Source organism: Seriola lalandi, unplaced genomic scaffold, assembly GCF_002814215.2.
Source record: "Seriola lalandi dorsalis isolate HSWRI2012SDOR001 ecotype SW California unplaced genomic scaffold, Sedor1 jcf7180002054425, whole genome shotgun sequence".
Taxonomy (NCBI): Eukaryota; Metazoa; Chordata; class Actinopteri; order Carangiformes; family Carangidae; genus Seriola; species Seriola lalandi.
The window spans coordinates 3583583-3609388 of record NW_019524978.1 but is presented as its reverse complement, the minus strand read 5'-3'; the positions used below and the strand labels follow the sequence as shown (position 1 = coordinate 3609388).

General features: G+C 38.8%; 1 protein-coding gene across 3 annotated transcripts; it reads right to left on the bottom strand.

The window, feature by feature from the left end:
• Nucleotides 1-93: 93 nt before the first annotated feature.
• Nucleotides 94-25806, bottom strand: mroh1 (maestro heat-like repeat family member 1). 3 transcript variants are annotated; one of them, XM_023410469.2, is made up of 46 exons: nt 25668-25799; nt 25510-25546; nt 24710-24817; nt 24334-24479; nt 22945-23076; nt 22700-22862; nt 21382-21480; nt 21125-21276; nt 20133-20273; nt 19648-19740; nt 18081-18159; nt 17594-17707; nt 17275-17348; nt 16991-17113; nt 16563-16670; nt 16235-16379; nt 16075-16115; nt 15374-15515; nt 15070-15122; nt 14734-14841; nt 14204-14323; nt 13966-14088; nt 13689-13835; nt 12731-12757; nt 10836-10958; nt 10635-10714; nt 10135-10276; nt 9809-9904; nt 9290-9394; nt 9062-9197; nt 8614-8726; nt 8208-8360; nt 7976-8032; nt 7630-7727; nt 7252-7417; nt 6670-6839; nt 6407-6544; nt 5887-6001; nt 5264-5410; nt 5073-5139; nt 4741-4862; nt 4279-4428; nt 4049-4183; nt 3344-3446; nt 3046-3111; nt 94-2948 (listed from the first exon to the last, which is right to left on the bottom strand). In XM_023410469.2, exons 3-46 carry the CDS (start codon nt 24729-24731, stop codon nt 2872-2874), a joined length of 4911 nt encoding a protein of 1636 aa, XP_023266237.1. In that variant the 5' UTR covers nt 24732-24817; nt 25510-25546; nt 25668-25799; the 3' UTR covers nt 94-2871. The 3 variants fall into 3 exon arrangements, with proteins under 3 accessions (XP_023266237.1, XP_023266238.1, XP_023266239.1); XM_023410470.2 differs by lacking the exon at nt 25510-25546 and having other exon boundaries at nt 25668-25806; XM_023410471.2 differs by lacking the exon at nt 12731-12757 and having other exon boundaries at nt 25510-25799.

Sequence of the window (25806 nt, the reverse complement as noted above, 5' to 3'; positions counted from 1 at the left end):
ACATTAGGAGTGAAGACACACAGAGTATGAATTACAAAAATATGATCATCCTGCATTAACAAGAAGAAGAAGACACAATAATCCATAATCATGTTATGTTTGAATGGATCTGTTTATTCCTTTATTTTAAATACATAGATTGCCTTCATCCGCTCTCTCTTCTGGTCCAGTAACATGAAAAAGTGACATGCACACGTTCACACTTTAACACATTCAAACATGAACCATTTGAAGTAGCTGTACCTCGATGTGTCACACATACTGAAGACATACGTTCACAACATTCAACATGTTAAAAAACAGGAGGATGACATGAAAAACCATATCAGTTGTATAAAGTTTATAACAGTGTTTAAATCTGAGAACACTGCTAATTCCTCTTCACCATTCACCCTAAACTAAGCCATAGTGTTAGAAAGTGCTAGAAGCCATGAGTCCCTGTTTGGAGAACAACTAAGCCGCACAAATGCAGATGCAGGAGTAACCTTTTCTATTAGACCAATTACATTTACAGGGTAAATGTGATATTTATTAGCCTTTGTTTACCCACAAATAACATCTGCCTCCCTGTTACATTTCAAATTAAAAAGCAACTGTTGGAACCTCGTTTTTCTCAATTATCCAAGGGAAAAAAACAAGCTTAGTTTAAGTTTGCCTGTCAGTTCTTAAATCAGGGACTACATGACAGAGCTCAAAAGTGCAACAGAAATATTGAAGGTAGACATACACATAATCATACTTTAAATGTGTTACAAATACAAAAATGTATTAATGTATTGCTTTCACTCAACTATCAATTGACATTTTTTGTCATCAAATGACTTCAGATTGGGACATGTAATGGATCAGTTTGCATCCTTCTCTGTTGGCCAATGAGTGAATTAATTAATTTGGAGTTATAAGAGTTAGACGTACAGACATCCTGACATAATACAACACTCACATGTATAGTGGCATCACATTAAGGAGCCTGCAAACCCACAACTGTACCCCTAAAATTGTACAAATTCAACCATTCCATGGAATAATGACAGACACTGAAACAACAATAAGTGCATTCAAAATGAGAGCGAGGAAAAACATTAACAACATCTCTATAGTGCTCTTATAATATATGATATAAACGGACATTTGGCACAAACTGTTTCAGCATGGCAACACAGGTCTGTTCTACCAAGCAACACTGGTAAGTACAGGTCTGACTGGCTGGAACTAGCTGCTTCATGAGTTGATGTCAATGTAACGGATGGATAAAAAGAAAAAAGTTGCTGCATTGAAATGACTAATTCTGCACTGTCACAAACTGTCTGTACATCAATGGCCGCTGAACAACACAGAAAGTTTGGCAATGTTCTTGTGATAATTAATGTTTCTACGGAGCCCGGCTGGACTCCCTCATAAAGTGAAACTGATTCATGAAGTGTGTGCAGATTAAACATATTGTGATAAAAGGATGTGTGAAGTGTACTACACAGATGATCATGTTGTGGCCATTCAGTTGTAGTGGTGGCAGTGATTTACAAACAGCTTCATTATGGCGTAGAAATGGAGGTTAGATACGTTTAAGTTATCGATGACTTTGTTTAACCTGGTCTGAACCAGCCGGTCATCATGTTAGCTATCGCTCCTACAGCAGCAGTAGCTGTTAGGGATAGTCACTAACTGGTTATTGGCTGGTTATTGCTGGATAACTTCGCTGATTTGACAAAGCTGGCTGGATGATCTGGACTACTGAACACAGCCATGAGTATGTAACCATCCTGTTTTCTTTTAATTACCGCCTCACCCACAACTATAAACCATATTTAAGTTCTGCTGTAGTTCTTGTGCATGTATCATTTTAGTTATTATTTTTTATTATAGACATCACCTAATTTTTTTAACACCTACTGGTGGTACCACACGTCTTAACTGATCTAAAATGTTTAATTGGATCTTGGTGGAGGGCAGGGAGAAAGATCAGAGCAAACTGAAGATACCTGGTTGATCAGAGAGAGGGGCTTTGGGACAATAAAATTAATTCTCAAGCAGAGAGCACCTAAAACTAAAACTAACATCCAGTAACACTACCGCAAACTTCTGGTGTGACTACACACACACTCTAGCTACCTGGCAGAGTCATGTGAAACGCTTCTGTCATGGACTTTAAATGTGTTTTACTGTGCACATAATATATGAAGAAACTATACTTATTCTAAAAAATGTATAACTCAAGTTCAATGTTTTATACTCTGCATTTGAAACTTCTTGAAGTATTATATATCTCATAAATGAAACACAGTATATCTCTGGTATTGTCACGCTGACTGAACACTAAATGCTACAGACAATGTCAATCATCTGTAAAGAGCAACACAGTCTTTGGTCACTAAAATATAGATAAGAATTAACACTTCCTTTCAAGTACCATAATCAAGTGTCAAAAGAAGCCAATCAAAGCTGCTAACGGATAAATATGTTTGCATGTGTGCGTATGAATGTGTATTATCAGTGTTCATTTGTATGATTTCATAACATTGGTACATGTGACATTCTGGCTTCGGGCTCCACACTTGTTCCTGTTTTGGTCCCTGCTTTGGTTTTAATGAATGTTACAGTTGCATTATTATAATATAATTTTATAAAGGCTGCACATTTAAATAGTGGGATCTGCATGTTTTTGTATACATGGGGCCAAATCATAAAAATATACTTTATATTATTATGCATTTATGTAGTGGTGACTTACCACTTGTGACTAAAGGAAACACTGATATTTGTATGTATGTCTGTGCCTGTGTCCTTGTGTGTGTGTGTGTGTGTGTGTGTGTGTGTGTGTGTGTGCGTGCGTGCGTGCGTGCGTGCGTGCGTGCGTGCGTGCGTGTGTGTGTGTCAGTGGAAGTGTCCCATGGCCTCAGCCGCCTTCACTCTCACCACTGGATCTGGATCTTGGAGCAGCATCACTAAACCTGTGCATGGACACATCAGAGACATGAGACAAAAACCAGTGGACAAAAACAATCAGTTGTAGCTTTTGAAGAAAATGAAAGCTGTGTATTGCTTCACCTTTAGTGATGGTGCCCATATTGAGGTGGGAGAGATGCTCCTCTGGAAGATTGCCAAGCAGAAACCCTGAAGAACCACACACACATACCTTATAATCAGTTCACATCAAATATATTGTTTCTGAAGCGTTTCAGTTGCATACTGTATGTGAGAGTGGCCTGTGGGTTGTAATACGGCTACATGGTTGTGGGAAAATGATACAGCATTGTGAAACAACTTTTCACATTTAAAATGGTCAAACTTTTTACTTGTCATTTTAGAATCTGACGTTTACAATATAGTGGTGTTGCAGTCATACCGATAAACATGGCAGCTCCTGCTCTGACCTCAGGCCAGTTGCTCTTGAAGAACTGGATGACTGATATGTGATAGAAGTTCAGCATGCCTGGAAAGTCCTGGATCTACAAACACCAAAACGTGCACTGAACATCAGTACAAGACTCTTCCCTTATGTCGCTGACAAAATCAACAACTGATCGGATTTTGCTGAAAATTTATGCAGTTAAAGCTAAAATGCACTTTGTATTAAACTAATTCTACACAGAAGCACTTCAGCCACATTTTCAGTCGTGTGTCTCATGTGTGTAAGGGCTCTTATTTTAATCAATCCAGCTGTCTACACAAGGTATTTAACACCACACTTTGTTCACACCTGTAAACATGTCACAAAGCATATTTTTATGTGTGTAACTACAGTGATTGTGTATTCTAGATCTGTAGATCTGAGTGCTTCAAAAATGCATGTAACCTATAAATCAATACTGTGCTTCAACACCTCGTATATAATCACACATGAGCACCAGAGCTGCTGCCGCTGCTCGGCTGTCTTGCTGCTCATGTGGCACCATTTGTGGAGGAATGATATTTAAACCTGAATAAATGGCAACAAAAGACCTGCAGGAATCCAAATCAAACTTATTTTACAGAGCTAATTTCCTTAGAAGGTGCACACTTCTCCATGCTCAGCCATGAAGGGATACTTGTGTTTATGACTGTGTCTCACCAGGTACTTGGTGAGGTCATTGATGAATTCTCCATAGTGCAAGCTCTTGTCATCGTGGAGGTGGTTCTGAAACATGGTTGTGATCTGCTCTGATCCCACCACAGGAGCACACACACGCATGGCATATTTACACGCCTGGACACACGGAAAAACAAAATCCATATTTGTAAGAGGCCGTGTGTGTGAATTGAAATACTGTATGTTTATGTGTGTGAGTGCAGATTTCCTACCTTGACCACCTGTGGGTTTGGGTCAACCAGGTGTAACAGCAAGCTGACCAGAACATTGTGGATCTGGTCTTTGAACACTGGCTCTCCTGAGCCAAACTTGGACAGGTTTCCCATTAGGTGGATGGAAGCACAACGGATCTCATCATTCTCCTGAATGAGCACAAACGATACCATCAGTGTTATGTGTGTCTGTGTGTGGGATTCAGAGATACATCTTCACCTCCACACAAGATTGAAAACACCTACAGGACACAGACAGACTTCAAATCATCTTAAGACACTAAATACTGTTGTTGTATCATTGGTCAATACTAAAATGACCATTAAACAACTTCATCACTGTCAATAACAACTCTAAAACACCTGAATTTCTAATATGTATGATTACTGAAAGAGTTGCTGTATAATATAATATTGCTGTATAATATCATATAACATCTTGGTAAAAAGAAGTAAACTTACACTTTCCAGGAATGGTTTAATCTTCATGAAGATGTAAACCACCAGTAAGTGGACATTCTTTTTGTCCAGGTGCAGGAGAACTTTAGAGAGACCAGACATGGCCTCAAGAGTAATCAGCTTACCTGCAGGAAGGTAGGTGACAAAGTGGAGCATTTCTACCATTAGAACCAATGCAGGATGAGTGGCTGAACATGTGGTATAATAGACATGATGAATGTGGTGAATTAAAGTGAAACCCTGAACCAGCAGACTGTAAATTTGAGCAATCACTTCAGGTATTATTGTAACTTTACTTTTTTCCAGCATAGCAAATGAGTTTGCAGCCAACTTACCTGGATCATCTTTCTCTTCCATGCCTGAGCTCATGGCTGCCAGCAGCTCCTTGGCATATTTATTCACCTGGTGGGGGAGGGAAGCAAGAAGGAGACTGTCGTGAGGGACCCAACAGCTACAACGTGTGTGTACAGTGGCACATAGAGAATGTGTGCTCTTGTGTGTGTGTGCACTTATGTAAGTGTTGTACCTTTTCAGGTGATCCCACAGCGATATTACCCAGTCCTCGAACAGCCAACATGCGGACGGTGCAACAGGGATCCGATATCCTCTCCATCATGTTGTTCATTAACACGTCTATCAACATCAACTCCGTAACCACATGATGGTTTAACAGCTGGACCCATGAAATGACAGAGAAAGAGAAAACACATCATGCTATTCATGTCCTCCATCTGCTGGACAGCATAATAATCATAGTCATCATCATCATCATCATCATCCACAATATAACCTGATGAAACAAGTCATTTAATTTAAAGTCAGTAATTTAGATATCATTGTAACAGTGAGACACATTTCATTTCATTATTTAGAGACAATGCACATTAATCATCATTACTGTAAATGGCCCAGTGTTAGCCAGCTGGCTATTTTTTAACTGTTGATGTTTCAAGAAACATCAACACAATTAGATTTACAGTGACATCAATGAAGACAGCAACAGCAACAAAGAGTTATCAAAAATGTAAACACAGGCTGTGCAAAGCACCTGGAAGCAGCTAAATATTTACTGTTCATTTGAGACAGATCAACGAGACACTGGGTCCCCTCGGAAGACAGAACCACTATAAAATAAACATGGTTTATCACCTCAGAAAAGAAAGCAGTGACGGTGATTCTCTGGCATTCATAGATGTTGTTTAGGGACGGACACAGACACTCAACGATGGCCGGTAACCTGGGACCAGCATGTTTAGCCATCGCCCTGCAGACAAGACAAACCTACTCAAATTTACAGACACTTTACAGTATTTAGTGGAGTAAGTATTTGGAACACATTTGAATACAGGAGAGGAATTATATCTTATTCCTCGAAACACATGGATGGTGTTTGGGTTTTATTTGCTTTTTAAGTTCCTAACATATTCATTTACCACAGGGATTTAAACATTGCTGGACCCTTTATAAATGTACTGGGCATCATACATTTAACTTCTGATGACTAACTGCGCAAGTCACTTTTTTAACTTCAATATTTAAGAGCAGTTTGGCAGAAATTATTTACAATTTCAAGTTATTTTTTTGTGCAGAGTACAGCATTTATCTGGTGTGTTTATCTGATGAGGGTGTCAAAATGCATCCAGCTACTTTAATGTGAGTGTGTCTGTACCTTGCTAGTAGTGTAACTCCAAGAATGTGTGTATTCAGTTCCTTCATTGCGTCCCAGGCATTGTCCTCATCCAGTCTTTTCATTACCTCATCTAACTGGGCTCGTGCTAACAAGATTCTCAGTGCATCCGCTGCTACCCTGGAACAAAAAAAGATTAAACCAAACAATTAGGCCCCACATCCAAGATTAGATCTCTAGAAAACTAATTTATGCAGGAACCCAACCTGCATTTTTATAAAATATGAAAAATCAAAGACTCCCACCCTGCTACATGGACAGAGGCAGTGTGTTTGGTGCTGTTGTCTTTCGGTGCTGAGACTCCGACACTTGCTCCAAGTCTGACAGTGAGACAGGAGAAGAGCTGAGGAAACAAACTGACTGCCGGCTCCTGACTCTGGCCATTTAATAACAGCTCTTTGAGGCCGCATGTCATCTAGAAACAAAGCAAACAGAGACACACATGTACATGTTAACACGAGCATCATCCTATTCTGCCATTTTTATTTGGTATGCCCATTGCAACAACCAGCTGAAAAGTTCTCTGCATAATCTCAAAGCCGGGCTGCAGCATATTTCCACTTTTGTGAAACGTTAGAGAACACCTAATTATTGATGGTAAAACTACTAAGTTCCACAGCAGCATCTAACCAGAGGACAGGAAACTGAACATACTGTTGTACACCAAACTTCAAGCTTTATGGGCACCTCTTACTTTACAATTTGTCTTTTTATGGTATAACATACTTATTTCCATCAGAGGGGATGTGTGTGTCTGTATAAAAGTATAAAATCATGTTAGTATATCAATGCAGTCAGTGGGATGTCTCTGAGTGTTTGTGACTTACAGCCAGTGGCTGATTTGTGGCCACCTTTGTCATCCCTCCTCTTATCATGGACTCCTTCTTGTCTACGTAGGGTGCCATGATGACAAGCTTCTCCATCACCATCTCCATGATCTGATTGGCTACAATGGGATCTGCCCCCAAGGCCATCCACATCTCACTGGTCCAGCTGGACAGAGAGACAGACAGAAGAAATAAAAATACAATTACTAGTGGATACAAAATATCTTCAATTAAAAACAATTAAAAGAGAGGTGAGGTCCTCTACAAAAAAAAAAAAGACAACTGGAGGATTAGGTGACTGAATTTACTTGATGAAACCAATGACGCCAAATAATTTGTGTATTATATCTATTTAGATGTTTTTGTGTGAATATATACCTGTCATATGGAAGTGGTTGGTTAACTAGTGTATTAATAACAATCTGTAGATGCTGTGAAGCCAGGATTAGTACTGTCTGTCCTACTGCCACTCTCACCTAAACACAAGGACAACAATGAATTAATTCTTTCACTGAGACATGCATTATCTGTGAAAAAACATTAAGTGAGATCTAACACACACAAAAGCTGATTGTTATTGTAAAACAAGTTCAAAAGAGTCTGTGTGACTTAGCTATGAAAAACAAATAATAACACCAAATGCCATCAGAATTTACTATAAAGAAATCCATGGAATAATACTAATATGATATTGATGCTAAATAAAGTAATACTCATGTCTGACCTGCTCCTCTGTGATGCTCTGCAGACGCACATGGAGCACCTCCAGCATCTCTGGTACCTAACATACACACCGTACAACACACACAAAGACACAAACAAATGAACAAGCTCTATGTGTGCTCATCCAGAACAGGTGTGTGCATCATAATGGTTACTGTATCTACTTATGGACCTATGCAGATGTAACAAAGGTCTGTGTGAGAAGTATGAGTGTACGCATGTGTGAGTGTTACCAGCTCTTGCAGGCCACCTCCTCTGTTCTTCAGCAGGGTATTTAGGATAACCGATGAAGCTCTGCAGCAGTTTGTCTGACTGTCGACCAGCCCTTCAAACAACATGAACACCAACGTCGTCAGCTGCTGCTGAGGCAGACGTTTACTCATCACCTGACACACACAGGAAAGAGGCAGTTATACATAGTTGTACTATACAGGTTGTTACTTTGTCTAGTATATTGACACAAACATTATTATTATCTTTGACAGTTAAGCAGAGTAAAGGCATAACAACAGAAAACTGTGGAAAAGGTTTGTCGTTCCTGAGCGCTTGGTTTAATGGCATAATCATTTACTTGGTAAAGAAACAAGAGGATTTAACACAAGTAAAATTAAAGTTCAGATCAAGGGGCACACGGTGTACCTTGGTGATGTCAGAGCAGGTCTTGTAGAGAACTGAATGATCAGGGTTTTCTAGTCTGTCTTTAAGGGACAACAGACTGTCCACAGCATCATCCTTATAATCTAGCGCAAAACCTACACAAAGACAAAGAGGGAAAGTCTTTAGAAAATAAAATCAAGTCTGAGTTTAGGTTAGGGCTTGACTAGAAAGGTTTGGTGACAAGTAACACATTTATAATCATTTACATTTAAGATTCTGATGCATAATGAAAAATCACAGTACACATTCAGACAAGCCAGCCTGTCAGTCCCTTTTCACATATCAGTTTATCAACAACAGAAACCAGACTGGGCTACTCATCTCCATGTCACATAACACTCAACAAGCCTTAGTGCAACATGTCAAAACTTTCATCATTGAAATTACTTTTTGTCATGACACTTTAAATGTGCAGTTTACAAGGAAGTACCTTCATATCGTAGCTGTATATAAAGCAGTGTATATATACAGTCCATAGCAGCAGCGCGTACCACCGGTTGAGGGTCAGAACAGCGTGGAGACAGTCGACCCAGCAGAGCTCCAAGATTGTGGAAGGACACCATGTTCTGGACAAAAAGACCAAAAAAGAAAGTTTTACCATCAAGTGGAGCCAAAGAACATCAGCTCTGAAGAAGAAATGTAGTGTTTGTGAATGTACCTTTACAGTCAGGTTATCCAGGTAGAAAGCCAGTATGTGAGCAGTAGCTGTCACAGCTCTCTCTCTCTCGTGGTCCTGTCCAGAGCTCAACCATGATTCAATGTGCTGCACAGGACAATAATACACATCGGATCTCAGACACAGATACTGTGAATGTTATTTCTTGATGTACAAAAGTTCACTGAAGCCAGATATTCTTTTTTGAGACACAAGTCAAGGAGACTGATGTGAGAATACAGAGAAAGTGGTTTGGCTCAGTTGATGCTAGAGGGGCTACTTCATTTTTTATGTTTTACTCTCTCAGACAACAAAACAATTCATATATTTCAGAAGAAGACAGTTATTTATCAGTTTCTTGGATGGAAACTAAGTAGTAATACAACTCAAAGTAATTTTTCTTTTTTGCTAAACAAAAAGGATCTCAGAATGGGAAACAACAGGATAACTAAACAATACAAATATTAGTAGAATTAAGCTGAACAGGAGAGGAGCCAATTAATCTGCAACACCCGGCGTCACCTTGAAGACGCCCTGCAGGCCATCAGGTGTGGGATCCTTGGCCAGTACGCTCTTCAGCAGCTCCTGCAGTGCAGCCAATGTGTCTTTGTACAACGCCTGTGCAGATTTATCAGGGCGTGTTAGTTTGACAACACAATGGTGTCTGGAAAAATTGTTGCACACAACATTTGATTTGTACATGAGACAAAGGATTGTGTATTTCTATGTTGCTAGTAACCTGCTCAACTCTAGAAAATTAGTGATTGCACCAGTCAGTGTACAGCCTTTTTGTGTAGCAACACCAGTAACATATGTGTGTGCACATATCTCCATTTGCTCTCTTTCACCTTTCTTTGCTTGGGGTCCAGTATCTCCTCTTCCTTGATTTTCTCTGGAGTGTGTGTGTCAGGTGGCAGAGAAAACACACTGTTCACACACACCTTTAGTAAGTCAAAGCTCTCATTCTCACTCAGTGCAGGGTCAAGAGGCCTGAGGAAATCAAGGTCAAAGATAAAACAGAATCTCAAGTGCACAAATTTAGGGATACAGCAGATTTTTTAAAGATAATGCGATAACCGCTGTCAGCGTTTTTGATTTTAGGTGGTTTAGGGTGGTTTACATGTGTGGTCAATTCTGTGTGGTTGGGATTTGAGTTTTATCAAAGGAGATCACTGTGAACTACCCATGATATCAAGAGGAAGCTAATGTCAATATTAAACTAACAGAATTGTCAGAATCATTTTTCTACAGATTAAAAGAAAAATGGCTGTTGCAATTATTCTGTAAATGTTAGCCTTCAGAGTTCACAGAGGGCCCAGCTGTTTTTTTTTTTTAAAGTGAAGGATACATTAGGTTGGCACAGGTGGCCATCACAAGGTGGCGTACTGGAGTCCTCAATGAATCAGCTGGCTCTGCCTTGATAAAATCCTGACCAGGGTAGACATAACAGCAGGAGGAGAAATCAGAAAATGATTGCTGTTGGAATTACACCTCTATCGATTGTCTGGAAATGACTGAAAGTTGTCCCTTAATATTCCTTCATACTGACCAGCATAACAGTAATGAGCTCCTGTTTGCGAGAGAAGATGTAGCCTTGTTTCTTCACACATTCACTGATGGCTTTGGCTATGAGGCCAACACTCTGGATCAAACTCAGTTTCATAGTCAGGTCCTGGATTACAGCGACACATACAGATACAATACATACAGACAAAAGACGCACAAAGACATAAAACAGAAAGAAATGAAAAGACATACACAAATAAAAAGATTTAGTTCAAGAGGAAAAGTAGGTTAAATATGAACAAAATTACATAATTACATTTTCCAATTTATCAGGAATGCAAACAACAAGCTCCCTTTACCAGGTGCAACTCTACAAGTAGCTAAGCAAAAGCAAACAATCCAGCAATGTAAAAATCAATCAATCCACTCAGTCCATCAATCAATTGAATCAATCTGTTAGTGATACTGTAGATTGATCCTCCATGCCTATGGATGGAGAGAAATTTGAAATCATAGTTGTGTGATTAGAGGAGATTGGTTTAACAGCAAACCAGCAGCAGGCACTGGTCTAAGAAGTGACAGAAGAGCTTGAGGTCTAGAGACACAAACAGCTGTTAGGATTTTGCAAGAAATTACAGAAGCCTTTCCACACCGAGGGTGAGCATTTAAAGAACAATCCACAGAGAATGACTAGAATCTGGTGTGTAAATCATATGGCGATTATCAAGTAACAAAGTTACAAGTGAGATGGGTCATTCAAAAGACATTTAGAAAACTCTTTGTATTATATTTGGTTGGGTAAGGGCCAAATGAACACAACAAGGCTATTGTGGAATCTGAGCTACTTTCAAAACCCATAGTACTTTAAATGCCAGGTTGTTAACACTGTCTAATGTTACTGGTTTTATATTAGTGGGTTAGAGTGATAAACCACCTCAAATCTAGCTCTGAGTATCAATTTCATTTAAGACTTTTAAACTTTTTTAACAGTGGATACTTGTCATGACTGGAATCCATTGTAACCCCAACTGCTCTCCATCAATATGGAAATTGCAAAGTTTTAAAGCATCCCCCTTCAATGACAAATGGGGTGAGTCTTTGATACTTAAAAGATTTTTGGTGGTGTATCACTTAAAAGCTACATTTCACTGAAGCAGAGCATTTTCAAACTATACATGTTTGAGAAGTAGAGTACAGCCCTCAAACTGCTTTTTTAAAGTGAGCATGTGCTCCACCACTTTATAGTGAGCACCACCATGACAATGGATTAATTTTAAAGATGCTATATGGAAGTTTTCTCTGCCGTCAACTGTGGTTTCTTGTCGGGAGCAGCCAAGAGCTACACCCTGTGGGCACTATGTCTTCATCCTCTCATGCTGCACTGAGGGCAGACTGGACACTACAGTGTCTCACTATTGCAAACTAGTATTCTAAGATAGGATGGGTTGGAGCTAGCTGGTTAGCATGCTAACTTCAGGAGAAGAGGTGATAGAAATAGAAGCAAAACCACATTTAACATTGGTGTTGCTTTCTGAGAGTAAAAGAATGAAATTTGATGCTGAATTTGCAGCATTTCCTCTACGTTAACAACTGTTAATGCTAACATTGGCTATGTAGCAAGAGCAAAACTTACAAATAGCTCCTTTAATGATGGATCATTCATGATCTAAAATCCCGTGCTCTACCATGGTGAAATATAACTGATGCAACCAAGTTAAAAAACTTAAAAGAAAAAGCATTTGCATTATTGTATCAATCTTTTTTTTCCTGACTCTCAGTAAAGATTTTCGCCACAAGTGTGCAGAACAGAGGGATAAATTCAAAGAAGAGTAAGGAAGAAGAGCAAGATGAATGGGAGAAAAGAGAAAAAGTTAACTGGCAAAGATCAAAGAAAAATAAAAAAATAGATAAATAACCCATGTATTCCTGTGACGATACCTTTGTCTCTACTTTTATCCCCAGAACCTGTATGAAATAGAGGTGATAAGGTCATGAGCTCACATACAAATACACCCATTCAAGAGCTTACATCTAAGTTGCTGCTGACACAATCAGAAATATTTCATGTCATTGTTGCACTCTGTCACCACTTATCAGTTTTTGTGAAATGTGTCGTTACAATAACTTTACAGATGGACCTCTTCTGTAAAAGAGCCAGTAACAGGCTCACACATTGTTAATTTGGTAATGAACACCATCAGTCACACAAGTCAAAACTGTTTATAGCCCTTTTTTGAATCAACAAGCCAACGGAGTTTGGATTGGGTCCATTTCAATGCAGAGTGGGGAAAATGCACTTGAAGCAACAATCTGAAAACATCTTGTAGTTCAATGGAATTGCAATTACCATGGCACTAGCAATCAGATGACTCCTAAGCAGGCTGAAATGAAGGTCCATCTGTAGCATTTTATGATACTGAATGGATGCATCATGCCAGCTGCTTTAGCACTTTGATTATACACTGTACAACACAATTGATTTAGTTGGTATACAGCAGCACTGGAACTAGTTTTGCAAGTAGTCCTGTTCCTCAAATCTAAAATGGATTGTATTTAAAAACATCAAAAGTAAGTGCCATTTTTAGAAAGTATAATTTGCATACCAGCTTCCTGCTCACTGCACAGGATATCATAATTGGGCTTGTCCAGCTAAAATAAAGCATCAGATCTTTGCCAGTTTGTCAGCTTCTTCTTGAACTGTCTTGCAGTCTATCTTATTAGATATAGAGAGTGTTTGTGAAATCTTACATTATGGGGTTGTGCAGCTTAAACTAGAGACTGTAACCCTTGTTTCTCATCATCATCATTGTCTGTATATTCTCTGCTCAAAATGCCACCCTATAAGAACAACGTCTCCCGTGTCATCCCTGCTATGTTACCTTAGCATTTACATTACCTTGGTATTGAAGTGTTTACTGATGCAGCGAAGGATGTCTTGATCAATGCGGTTTAGTATCTTTTCTGGAGGTGCATTCAGAGCCACTTGACCATAACACAGGATTAATGTGCTTTTCACCTTCTCCACTTCAACATCATTACGCTCCTGAGAAAAAGAGGAGAAGGAGAGATGAAAACAGACAATCATTAACAGTAACACAAAGAGATCTAAAGAAACCAAGTGATATCAATATTTAAATTGTCATTTGGGAAACTTTTTTAAAAGTTCTTTGTACTTTGAGCAGGTTGAAAATGCTTGGTGACTTCTTGAAGGCGTCTGATTTTCCAAATTCATCCAGTTTAGCCAGAGTTCCCTCCAGGTGGCTGTTTGCGCAGAGACCGATGCCCATTGCAACTCCCTGATAGATAGAGGACACAGACAAAAGGTTAGACTTCAGCCCTGTCTAGAAATTAAAAACCTCAGAACAATTAATCAATTTCTGTTTTCAGGTTTTTTCAACAGCACACTCATACCTCTCTTTCAACAGCGTCATTGTGTCGTGCTGTGAGGAGGATTTCCTGCAGTTGTTTTTTAACCAGCTCCTTATTGAAACACTGCTGGAGAGTCACTCCTAAACACTGATACAGGAAACTCTGCAATTGACAGTAAAAATACGATTTAAAATGTTTTCAAACATATAAAAAAAAATAAATAAAATAAATATAATATTGTCATATATGCTAGTCCATCAATGTTCCTCATCAACATTTTGCTTCCTTCTTTGTCATAATAAAAAAATATAAAAAAAACAATTTCTACAATCAATCATTTTATTTATTTTTTTTTACGATTTTTCCTTGCCATTTTTTAAAATGAAGAGCTTACTACATTTCAGCTTTTGGAGAAATGCAGACAGATGGCAGTTAGGTCAGAAGGAAGAAATCTATGTCCATTCATTCATTTAATGTCACTGGACAAACGTTTGTAACAACAGCAAAACAGTAGCTTGTAAATCAGCTCGCTCTCTATTTGTGGGTGAAGTAACACTTTTGAAAGAACTCACCTTCTCCTCTAAGGCATTGTTATACGTGGAGAGATATCTTGTTGCCTCGGCTGCCAACTGACACACCCACTTGTCATCATCAATAGAGGCCAGGGTTTTAGACAAGAGCTGGAGATCATTTCAGATAAAGTCAGATTTAAATATTTCCATAACAAAACAAACATAGCAGACAGCAAAATCTCTCTGTATGAGGCATCTCTAATCATCTACATCAATATAAACAGCTTAAATATTGCTAAGAGCATCAAGTAGTCTACTGCCACAGACTATGGGCAAATAATGCTAAATAAATGGGAATTATAAGTTGTATTTGGGATAAAGGTAAAATCAACACACCTTCAGCAGCTTCTCATCCCATTGCTTCTTATGTAGCGTCTGCACCGTTGACTCTGGTAACAAAAGTACACAGTCAGACAACTCTAATATAAGGGAGAATGCAGATATTGTACATGAGGAATGAAGACGTAGAAGGACCCAATACACCATGATCCCTACAAATGCCCAAATGCTGTAAACAATGAAGAGCACTGCAGAAAAGGCAGGCCTTCAAGTAGTGACAGTAGTGGGGAATCACTTCTCCAGTGCTAATACTATAGATTCACTGAACCTTGCTGAACACCTTATGTCAATATCTCCGTACCCTCTAGTATAGACAGCAGAGGAGGTATCTCTTTCTCCCAGAGATTCTCTGTTTTGGGGTGAATGTTGATACTGAGGATTTGCAGGAGAGAGAGTGACGGAGCTCCGTGACCTCTGCTATTGAACGGGAATGCTGAATTCACCTGGGACCACCAACACAAACCAGGACACAACATACACGTAGATAAACAGACATTCATTAACCACAGTGTAGATAATTGCCTGCTTTTCACTTTAAATAGCTTATTGCAACCATAATTTTACTTCTACTTATTTCAGCAAAACAGCAGTAACAACTGAAACACTTGAGGGGCATTATCTTACTATTCCTATTACCTCCCCATGTTGAGTATATGGCTTGATCAATTTAATATTTAAACAACATATTCAAAAGAAATAACCAGAGATTGTCACTGAAATATTAAAAAGAAAATGAGCCTTGACAACTGATAAGGACCATTGGGTATGATAAGTGATTATTCTAAACCACAGGTTGCAATGAATTAATTACAATTAACAACAATGTGTTGCTCTAGCCTCTGACTGGATTGGGTGTTTAATGAGCCATTATTCTAAACTCTAGGGACAAAGTTGTTGTCATTTAGCCAACAGTTTAAACACATTAGCCTCTGTGTTTGCCTTTGGCTCCGTGCGACGTGGTCAGACACTATTGTATTGTGTTATACAGTTGGATTTACTTACCAGCAGTCTGATCATTAGTGTTTGAGGAGAGGGCAGATTGACTGGAGGGAGACAGATAAGATACATGTCTTTTTATGGCTAATGTAGACCTGATGCAATGTAATACACACAACATTTAACTTTTACATAAATGCATCTTGTCAGTAAATATTCCTCCTACCTTCCTGTTTAAAGTCTATGTTAAAGCTGGGCTCCTGGTTATTTTTCTTCTTGTTGCCCAGCACTATCAGACTCTTGCACAGAGGAGTGGTGGCATTGCTGTATTGTGGAGGGGTCAGATAGTACAGCAGCTTGGGCCATAGCACCTACAAACAACAAAAAACATGTGTTAGGTATCTCAACAATTGCTATTAAGTGACATGAATTTAACCACAATTACGTTGTTGTAAAGCTCAAGCTTCATAAACATGCAAGCGCAAAAAACTAAGATTAACAGATTTCGGGAACATATTAGACAAAAAAGGTAGACAGGGAGATAGTGTACGTACATCTGCTAGTCGTCCAACAGTGGTGGTCAGGAGATGAAGGGTGTTGTCACACATCATCCTTAGTGCCTCATTTGTCACCTCCTCTGGATCTGTGGGCCTCTCACCACGCTGAAGACACAGACAGGTGCATGCACACATTTTACTTTCCATATCTTCGGTAGTCACTCCGTAATGCAAAATGCTGGATATTGAATAATGAAGTTTAAACAAATTTCCTTTTACTTGTATTGTATGCATGTATGTAATTGTATGTGTTTGTTTGCATAATTGTTTTCTTCAATTTGTGCTTTATTGGTTTTATTTAAATAGAATATGAAAAATTACATAAGCCACCCATACAAGAATATACATAAATAATCATTAACAACTTCCACACAAATCAAATTTCCATCTAAAAAAAACATTAGAATTGAACACACAGAAGTCACCTGGTATGTGTCATGTAAGGCACAGTTTTGAACTATGAATCGAACCAGTAACTCCCCTCCTTCTAACTCCAGATAACCATGATGAGCCATCGCACTGATCACCTGGACCACACGCTTCTTCACCTGGGAAACAGAGACACAGAATCAGAGTGAGCCATAACAATGTCATAATTATCTGAGTAATAAACCTCTTAAGTAAAACCAGACAGTTAAGTATTTATCTAATCCTAACTCAGCAAGATAGTTACATAGAGACTGATGTTCTGTGTGTGGGTGTGTGTTACCTTGTTGCTGTGGTCAGCCATTGGTTGTCTGATACTGGCCAGAATCAGGAGCTTCTTATTCTCCATTGTTGAAGCTGTAACACACACACACATCAACACTTTCAGATACAACCACAAATAATCAGAAAACAAAAGATAAACACATGAGTAAAGGAGAATTATGTAGTCTGCATCACTGTGCTCAAACATAAGCTAAGACTCTCACTGAATGACTTATTACTTTTAACTGTTCTGTTCTTTTAACGTCAAAGCAGCTACTGTCGTGTGTGGATTAAGAGTTAAATTGATTTGGGAAGCGTGTATGTTTTGCTTTCCTCACTGGTGGAGTTGATGAGGTGGCGAAGGACAGCGAGTGAGCCCATTCTGTTCCGCTCATTACTGTTCTCCAACTTCTGAAGAACAAACATAACCAGCCGGTCTGGGAAGGAGTTTGCTAGAGGAAGAGGAGTGGAAGTAGAAAAAAAAATTGTAACAAAAATACAAAAACATGGACAAAACACAGAAAAGTTAAACAAGAGAAGACAGAAGGAGAGAAAAGTAGACTGACTGTCACAGTTAATATGATCATCTTGTGGTGGACACTGAGTCTGGCTCACTAATGAATGATCTCATTACTGTTCTTGTGACTCCATAGAACTGAAATAGATAGAAAGGCCTGATGCTGTTGGGCAACATTTAGCTGTTACCATACACTTAACCGTAGACCACCTCATATTACTGCCTAAGAAATGAGCTTTTCACAGTGTCAACAACAGTAAGTGATCAGACAGATACAAACACAAGCACCAACGGAGGAACTTTAGTACCGAGCAAACTGAAACAGCGCAGGACCTCGTTGTGGTTTTTGACAGTAGGAGGGTTGCTGTAATCAACTGGCGCAGACACCTGGAGGAGATACAGGAAATGTTACTCTGGTCTCTTAAACAGTCGTGCCAACTTGTACACCGTCTAACACTGTTATGTGATATGAGTTCTACTGAGCACTGATATTCTAGTTACGTGGGAAAATAATGACAATCGTAGAATAAATGTAATCAAATTCAACTAAATTGGCTGACTGTAACACATAATTTCTATCCATGTAGTGGTATATAATAATGAAGGAAATAATGGTATAAATGGTAATAATAGTTTGCAGTGACTATTATTTGTTTATCCAAACGAGAAGCTGATCACAGCTCTTTTTATAGAACAGGGTCACACATGAGAAGTTTAAATTACAACCACAGTCTCCTGTTTGGGGAACATTTGTGAAGTGGAAATAAGAACTGAAAATTTGTTTTGGACCATATTTTTCAAGGCCACCATTTTTTGTGTTTTTAAGGACTTTAATTGGACCTAATGACATTCACTCAACTTCAGTTAGGCACATGTACAATTTAGTGTTTACATATGCATTTATAAGATGTTATGTAAGGTTGTGATAGGAATGATAACTGTAACTGTTGTAAAAGAAACTGGAGCTTTAACTTTCTGGTGAAATATTCTTTGTCCCCACCAGGCCATCTGGATGATACACACATCTCACTGGCAGAGTCACTGTGGTAAAATGTTGCAACAGTCAAGACATCAGGCCAAGTGTCAGCTGACTCACAAGGTTATGAAAACATGTGACTACAGCGACACTCTGACAGTCATTTAACACATCTAAGCAGAGGTAGCATAAGGTGAAGGTAAGACCAAAGACCTACACAGACTGGTGGGAACCAGCAACTTTAAGTAGTTAGATCAGACAGATCTATGAATAGCTAATATCATGTAGTGGTGTTGAGAAGTCTTTTATGCTTGTGGTTTACTCAAGGTCTGTTACTCGGCACGCCCAAAGCTTTTTTCATCACAGCTCTGTGTTCACAAGAGTTAACAAAAAAACCCACCCTGCTCCAACAATCTCTGATACCTTAAAGGAACTTTTTAGGTTATGTTATCTATTATACAATGTTGAAAACTGATTTACTGCAATGAAAACAAAAAACTACATGTTCCAAGTGTCAGGTGTATGGCATTTCTTATTTGAAAACAAACACCCTAACTCCAAATGGTCTAACATTTCTCTGTCAAACAGGGAGAATTATGGTGTAGGTACCTTGTCTTGTAGGTACTCAGTTTTTCATGATGCCAAAAATCAAAGAAATATGTTTAATAAGTTAGAAGATTGTCCTTTTATTTACCAGTTTATTACCAATTAAAGCAATTATAAATTCCATGGATCTGTAAAAGAGTGCTAAAAAGTCAGGTCAACAAGACTTGGTTTGGATGTGGAATATCTAGTAATATAGGAGGAGTTTGTTTTCTTCCTATTTCCACCTTTCATGAGCATCTACATCATGTATCAGTCACCTTATTTTAACATGTATTTATTTTAGTACTGTATACCTGTTGATGCAATACAAAGAGTAGACTGTCGAGTTGTGTCTCCAGCACCCTGCTGCCCATGTTGAGAGAAGCATCAAGCACTTGGCAAAGACTCTGAGTGAAGGCAGAAGAAAGGGAAAAAAATCATCACCCTTTGAAAATGCTAAATTAATTGTGTGATTTTGCAGTGATTGGAAACTTTTTTAAACCACAAGCACAAGCAGTTTATGAATAGCTGGAGCTATAATTTGCAAGTTCCATAATACAAAGGAAAATAACAAGGGTAAATCTGGGTTTTTCAATTCAACTAATCTTGGTATAAAATCTCTCTCCAGAGGACTAATGTATCTGCATTAAACAGTTTATTGTGTGACATCAAGGCTCAAACAACAGATGTAGTGAGGACGCAGTTTTAAGTTTGATAGTGATGCTCTACCTGTTGTTAAAACACATGAATCATGTTACAGACAGCAGACTACCTCACTTATGCCAGATTCCATACACACCTTGCTAATGATGTAGTGCTCATTGTTTTTCTTGTACAGGGACAGGATGGCAGGAATGAGTTTAGGAATTTGCTCCTCCAGTTTATCACTGGCCATCAGATGGCACATAGAGCCAACTGCCTCGGCCACAGTTAGCCTCAACTAGAACACACACACACACACACACACACACACACACACACACACACACACACACACACACACAGGAAGACACAATGTCAGGTGACAGACATGAGAAACTATCAGACTTCACAGTCATTACTTGAAAAACTGCCAATTCATTTAGTGCCACATCATCAGAGATGTATATTTTACTTTTCAGGAGGCATAATGCACTATAGAACAAAAAAACATATGTATAGTAAATGTATGACTATCCTTCAGTTGTTTTCCAGTTTATTTGTTTTCACTGAACTCTTTGTTTGTATATTCAGTGGCTTTTGAACCCAGTTGTGAAGGTCATTCCAGTGAACCATCCTCAACTTTAATAGGTTCCCTGCTTTCTGTAATGCAGCACGAAGGCAGAGTGGTTAAATTGTTAACATGGCTTATTATAAACACAAATAGTGAATTGTGTGGTTACTCCACTATTAAATTCCCATAGAAAACATTCTTTAACAGACTCTAGCAGATCGAAAGGATGGTGCTCGTGGTTTACACGTTTCACTAAAATTAGGAACAGAAAATGACACCAGAACAATGTTCTCACTGCGTTTTCATCATATTTATGGGTAAGATGAGATTCGGAAATACATTTTTTTGTAAAAGGAGTCACTTTTTTTCAGTAGTGCAGTTTTTTTCAAAGGATGCCTTTTGGACTGCCATCATCATCTTTGTATCCTAAAGTCAAAATGTCAAGCTTTACATGTCTTACCTCAGCTTCCTTCCACACGGACTGATCACACGACCTAATGTCAAATGTTCACTCATTTTTTTCAGTTGTATATCAAAACATCTTGCTCAATACCCCAATATTGACCTCTGTGACGTACCTTAGACTCCCTGCTTTGTAACCAATTATTGAAGAGGATGTCGAAAGCAGCATAGATCTCACTGGAGAATGTGTCTTTCCTGACTGTGGGATCTGGAGCCTTGTCCAGGTTGGCCAGGTACTCCAAGATACTGTCGCTGAAATGACACAGGGCTAGAAGGAGAAAACAAAACAGCGGGAGACAGGAAATAAGGGAGGTAGTGTTTCACAATTTTTCTGATTTCAAGAGAGGAGGTAATATACTTCAACAGTTCTTACCAGAAGAGAAGACCCACTTCACGTTGTCCTGTTTGGCCATGCTCAGCATAGGCAACATGGTGCCCAGAATAGCATTCAGGAAGGGTACCATACCATAAACTAGAGAACATGGAGAGGAGAACAGCATTAATGGCACATTATAACTCACCACTTCCTCTGTAAGTAAGGGAGAATGTACATAAGTTAAAAGAAAAACATGGTGGAAGACTTTAATAGTCCTCGTGAGATGTATATTGGCAGACTGAAAATTTAAACTCAATATATTAGGCCATAGCAACATGTTTAATCAGATTGTTTATAAAAATAAAAATAATGTGTATGCATCTTTGTACTGGTCAATTATTCACAGCTTCTAAAACTGGTTTAGTTTGTACTTCCTCTAAAATTGTACACTATGAAACAGTAAATCAGCTACTCAGAGACTGACAACACAGAATGACGAGGGTGCTGATCCAGAACTGAGTCATCTATTATTTATTCATTTAGTATCTGCTCATATTGTCCTGATTTGATATCTATATTTTGATATACAAGATGCAAATGCACATTCAGTATAAAGTAGACCTGTGTTAAATTTTCTAAAGCAACCCCAATCTAGATGTGTTTGACAGCTTTTTAACTCTTAGCTGTTCTCCTGAGTGTCAGTCAGAACTGGCAGGAAGGTTTGGATAACACAGCATGAAACAATGACTCTAGTTTGAAGTTAGATGTAATAAGACATGCTTTAAATATAATGTCACACCAGTAAAATGTGGCTGAAACAGAGCAAAGCAAACTCACTGTGTCTCTTTGATTTGCTTGCTAACCGTCAGTGTCAGTGTGGATGTAACTGAAACGCTATCTACAGGAGTTTATTCAATTGTAGTGTTTTAAGAATAGGTTTAAGTGTTTTATCTTAGTACAAATTGGCTACTGTGACAGTTGGCAGAGCACAAATGATTCAGTAAATAAAGGATAACAGATATCGCAATTCAGGCTTAATATAGCCAATACTGATCAATTAAAAGAGTATTGATCAACTCAGAGGCTGTGAATATCCCTACTTACTGCTAGTATGAGAGCTAGCTCTCAACAGTTTAGATACAGAACACTTAATCATTGTAATTTAAAAAGCACAAGAGACCGCTCCTAAACAAACAGCAAATGCAGTTTTTGGACCAGTTTAACAGGTTCATGTCTTTCTAAACAACCTCTGAATAACTGCCTTGTGAGCTGAAGTTCTGATTTCCTGTTGTGTGTGTGTGTGAGTGAGTGTGGTCTTCTTTTTGGACTCTTATGTGTGGTTCCTTTGTGTTTGTACATGCAAATATTATCTTACCATTGGAATCAGAGAGGTTGGCTAGTGTTTGGACGACAAAGAAATGAGGTAAGACTCCTGGCTGAAACTTGCTTAGTATCTCCTCCATGATGTCGTTGATGTGCTTGTTACCCACAGCAACCAAGATATTACTGGCTGCCTGCTGCCAGTCAGGGATGACCTCCTGAGAAAACAGAAAGGAATATCATCTATCATTGGCTCTCTGAGGAAACCGATAAATAAATAATTAACATGGCATATTTTACCTTTGATCGTGTCATCTCATCTGAGGCCAGAGAGATGATGCTTTTTTTCCTGGGGGAACTTATTTCCTCTATACTGCAGCCAGCAATCAGCTCAATAGTCTGAAGAATCACAACTCTGTGGCTCACGACCAGCTAAAGGAGGAGGAGAAGGAGAAAAAGAAGACAGGAGTAACACATACATACAGTATAAAGAGCATATTTAAAATACAACATAAAGACAAAATGGAATACTAATTAAGTGCATGGCATATATTCATTTCCATCTAAAAGCATAAAATCTAGTGTACATATCATGTTAAATTTTTGCATTTTGCTTTTGCACAAGTATATACAAAGTAAAATATGACAGAGTATATTACACCATACCAATAAAAAAGGAAACTCATGTACTACATCACTGATGTTTCCCAAGACATTTCCTCAGAGTGATGATGCCATCATCTGATAATCACATGTCTGAGAGCTGTGACAATATGATAAACACCATTCCCAGACACACGCTGATTCAAAACTGGTGAAATTTCTGAGGACAAAATGTGCTACAAATAAAAAACAGAAACAGGCAAAGAACAAACAAACATCAAGCTTGCTTTTCTGTTTGGTAGGTAGACTGATTTTTTCTATGCTATATGCCCATGCAGGCAAAATGTTAGCAGCATAGATTAAGGTTGGGAATTTTTGTATTGTAATATTAATATAATACAATATAATATAAGTAAATTGCACTGTACACAGATTATAAACCGATGTGGCTGTATTTTGGCAAATGCAGTGAATTTAATACCTGACAGGTCAAATGAACTTCATCACTACGGATGAAACATTGACACATACAACTACTATTCTTATTGCAATGTTTACATCTTGTGAATGTGTGAAATCGCTAGATTGAATGTTGATTTACACGCCATTACTGTCTGAAACAGGCCAGCAAGCCACATGCTAGGGGCACTATGGCCTTTTAAGTGTGACCGGGTTTAACGGATTAGCAGCAGACTATTGTTAGCTGGGGTTACTCGATTCAAAACAAATCTTTCATGAAGCCACAGACATTTCCATCACATAAGTACATAGCTCGTGAAATCCTGCCTAATGTAGAAGGGTCTAAAAAGATTTAAATTTAAAAGCACTTCCCCTGCAACTTCCCCTCTAAATGTGTAAAGTATGATCACACGGAGCAGTCACAGCAATTAATTGATATATGTAAATGTGAAGTGTTTTGTGCCAGTTTTAAAACCTGAATGCAAGCATGCACTTATGGTCATGCTTATCTAGCTACAAAATGTATTTGCTTTCTACTTGGTAATGTGCAGTAGGGATACTGATAGCAGCAGCAAGCAACAGTTCCAGGTTACCCAGGTATATTTTAATAGATAGCTGTGGTTTTACCTTTGGGTGTTTCAGGAGGTAGTCCTGACACATTGCTAGCACTCGGTCTGGCTGCTGTTTTCCCAGGGTTAACATAGACTTTCTGACCTGCTCCTGGACCTCTGAGTCTTTATCATTGGCTGCATCTAGTAGAGCCAGGGTCACCTCTAGAGGGAAAACACAATATAAAAGACATATCTGAAGAGGAAGCTTAAAACGTAGGGAGAAATGGAGTTAACACAAATTGCCAGACAAAATTAGCAACACCTGTGCAGTAAAACTATTGGCTAACTAAAAAAAGGAAATATGCATGGCTTAGCTTTCAAGAACAAATGAAATACTGTAACTGAATAGAGGCTGACACAAAAACAAACTGGAAGAGAAGAGAAGAGCTTACGTTCCACATCTGTCTCATCCATGGTGCACAGCTAGAGTGCTGGCTTCAGCCAGCAGCTGAGGATCAAGCTTCCCTCCTGGGGGACAGATGGGCAGGGGCCACCTGGAGCTGAAGGGGAAAGTATGATATGTGGATATATAGCAAATATTAATAAAGCGTTCCGCACAATGCCTGGTCTTATTTTCAATTAAAATATTTTCTAATTTGTGTCAGGATTCAGACATAGTAGGCAAGTTGGCAGATATTTATTTGCACTGAAAACAAGCATGCAGCAGTATTTTTCTCTCTTAAACTGTGAATCTTCCCAGGCTAGGAGCAAATGATGCTACACTAGAACAGAGAATATATTTGTCCAGAATAACTGATTTGCTTGTACCACCATAAGGTCAAACATTGTCTCATATTGCTCCTCTCATTCACATGACTGACACCAAGACTGACAGCAGACAGGCAGGTGATGGTGGGTTACATTACGGCTGTGTGACAGCTTCACTAACACAATCATTGAGACATTACTGTTCTCAACCAAAAGCTATAGTAGTCTATTTTGATTCAATTAATCTTCTTTCAAATCTGTCTCTCCAGCTGTCTACAGTTAATCTACCGTTCAAGCTACTACTTTAGCTTTTAACACAAGCACCAACTAAAACGGTTACGAAGCAGCTAACTCTATTATAATGTTTAACGTTAACAAAGCTATAACAAGATGATATTAGGGACAAGCACACTTTGCTATGTTAAGCTGAGTAAAACGCTCAGCGTCGTGTCTTTTGTAGCTGGTGTTATAATTGAATAATTACCTTCAACCTGTCCGGGTGGTGATGCTGCTCCAGCGAGCTGTGAGATAACAGTTACATTAGCATGCTAACCTAGCAGCTGCTGCTACGGAAGAGCCGCTAGCGTCCTCACATCACAGACTGAGGGAAAACCACAGACTCTGCTAATAAAGCTAACTTACCAACTCCCAGTGACTGTCCGCTAAACGACAACCTCTCACGACAACGCTGCTTCTTATCTCAGTTTAGACAAACGGCTTCCCTGTCTGTGACACAGTCAGGGCAGGAGCTGTGTGTCCGACTGCAGGTGTAAACACGCCT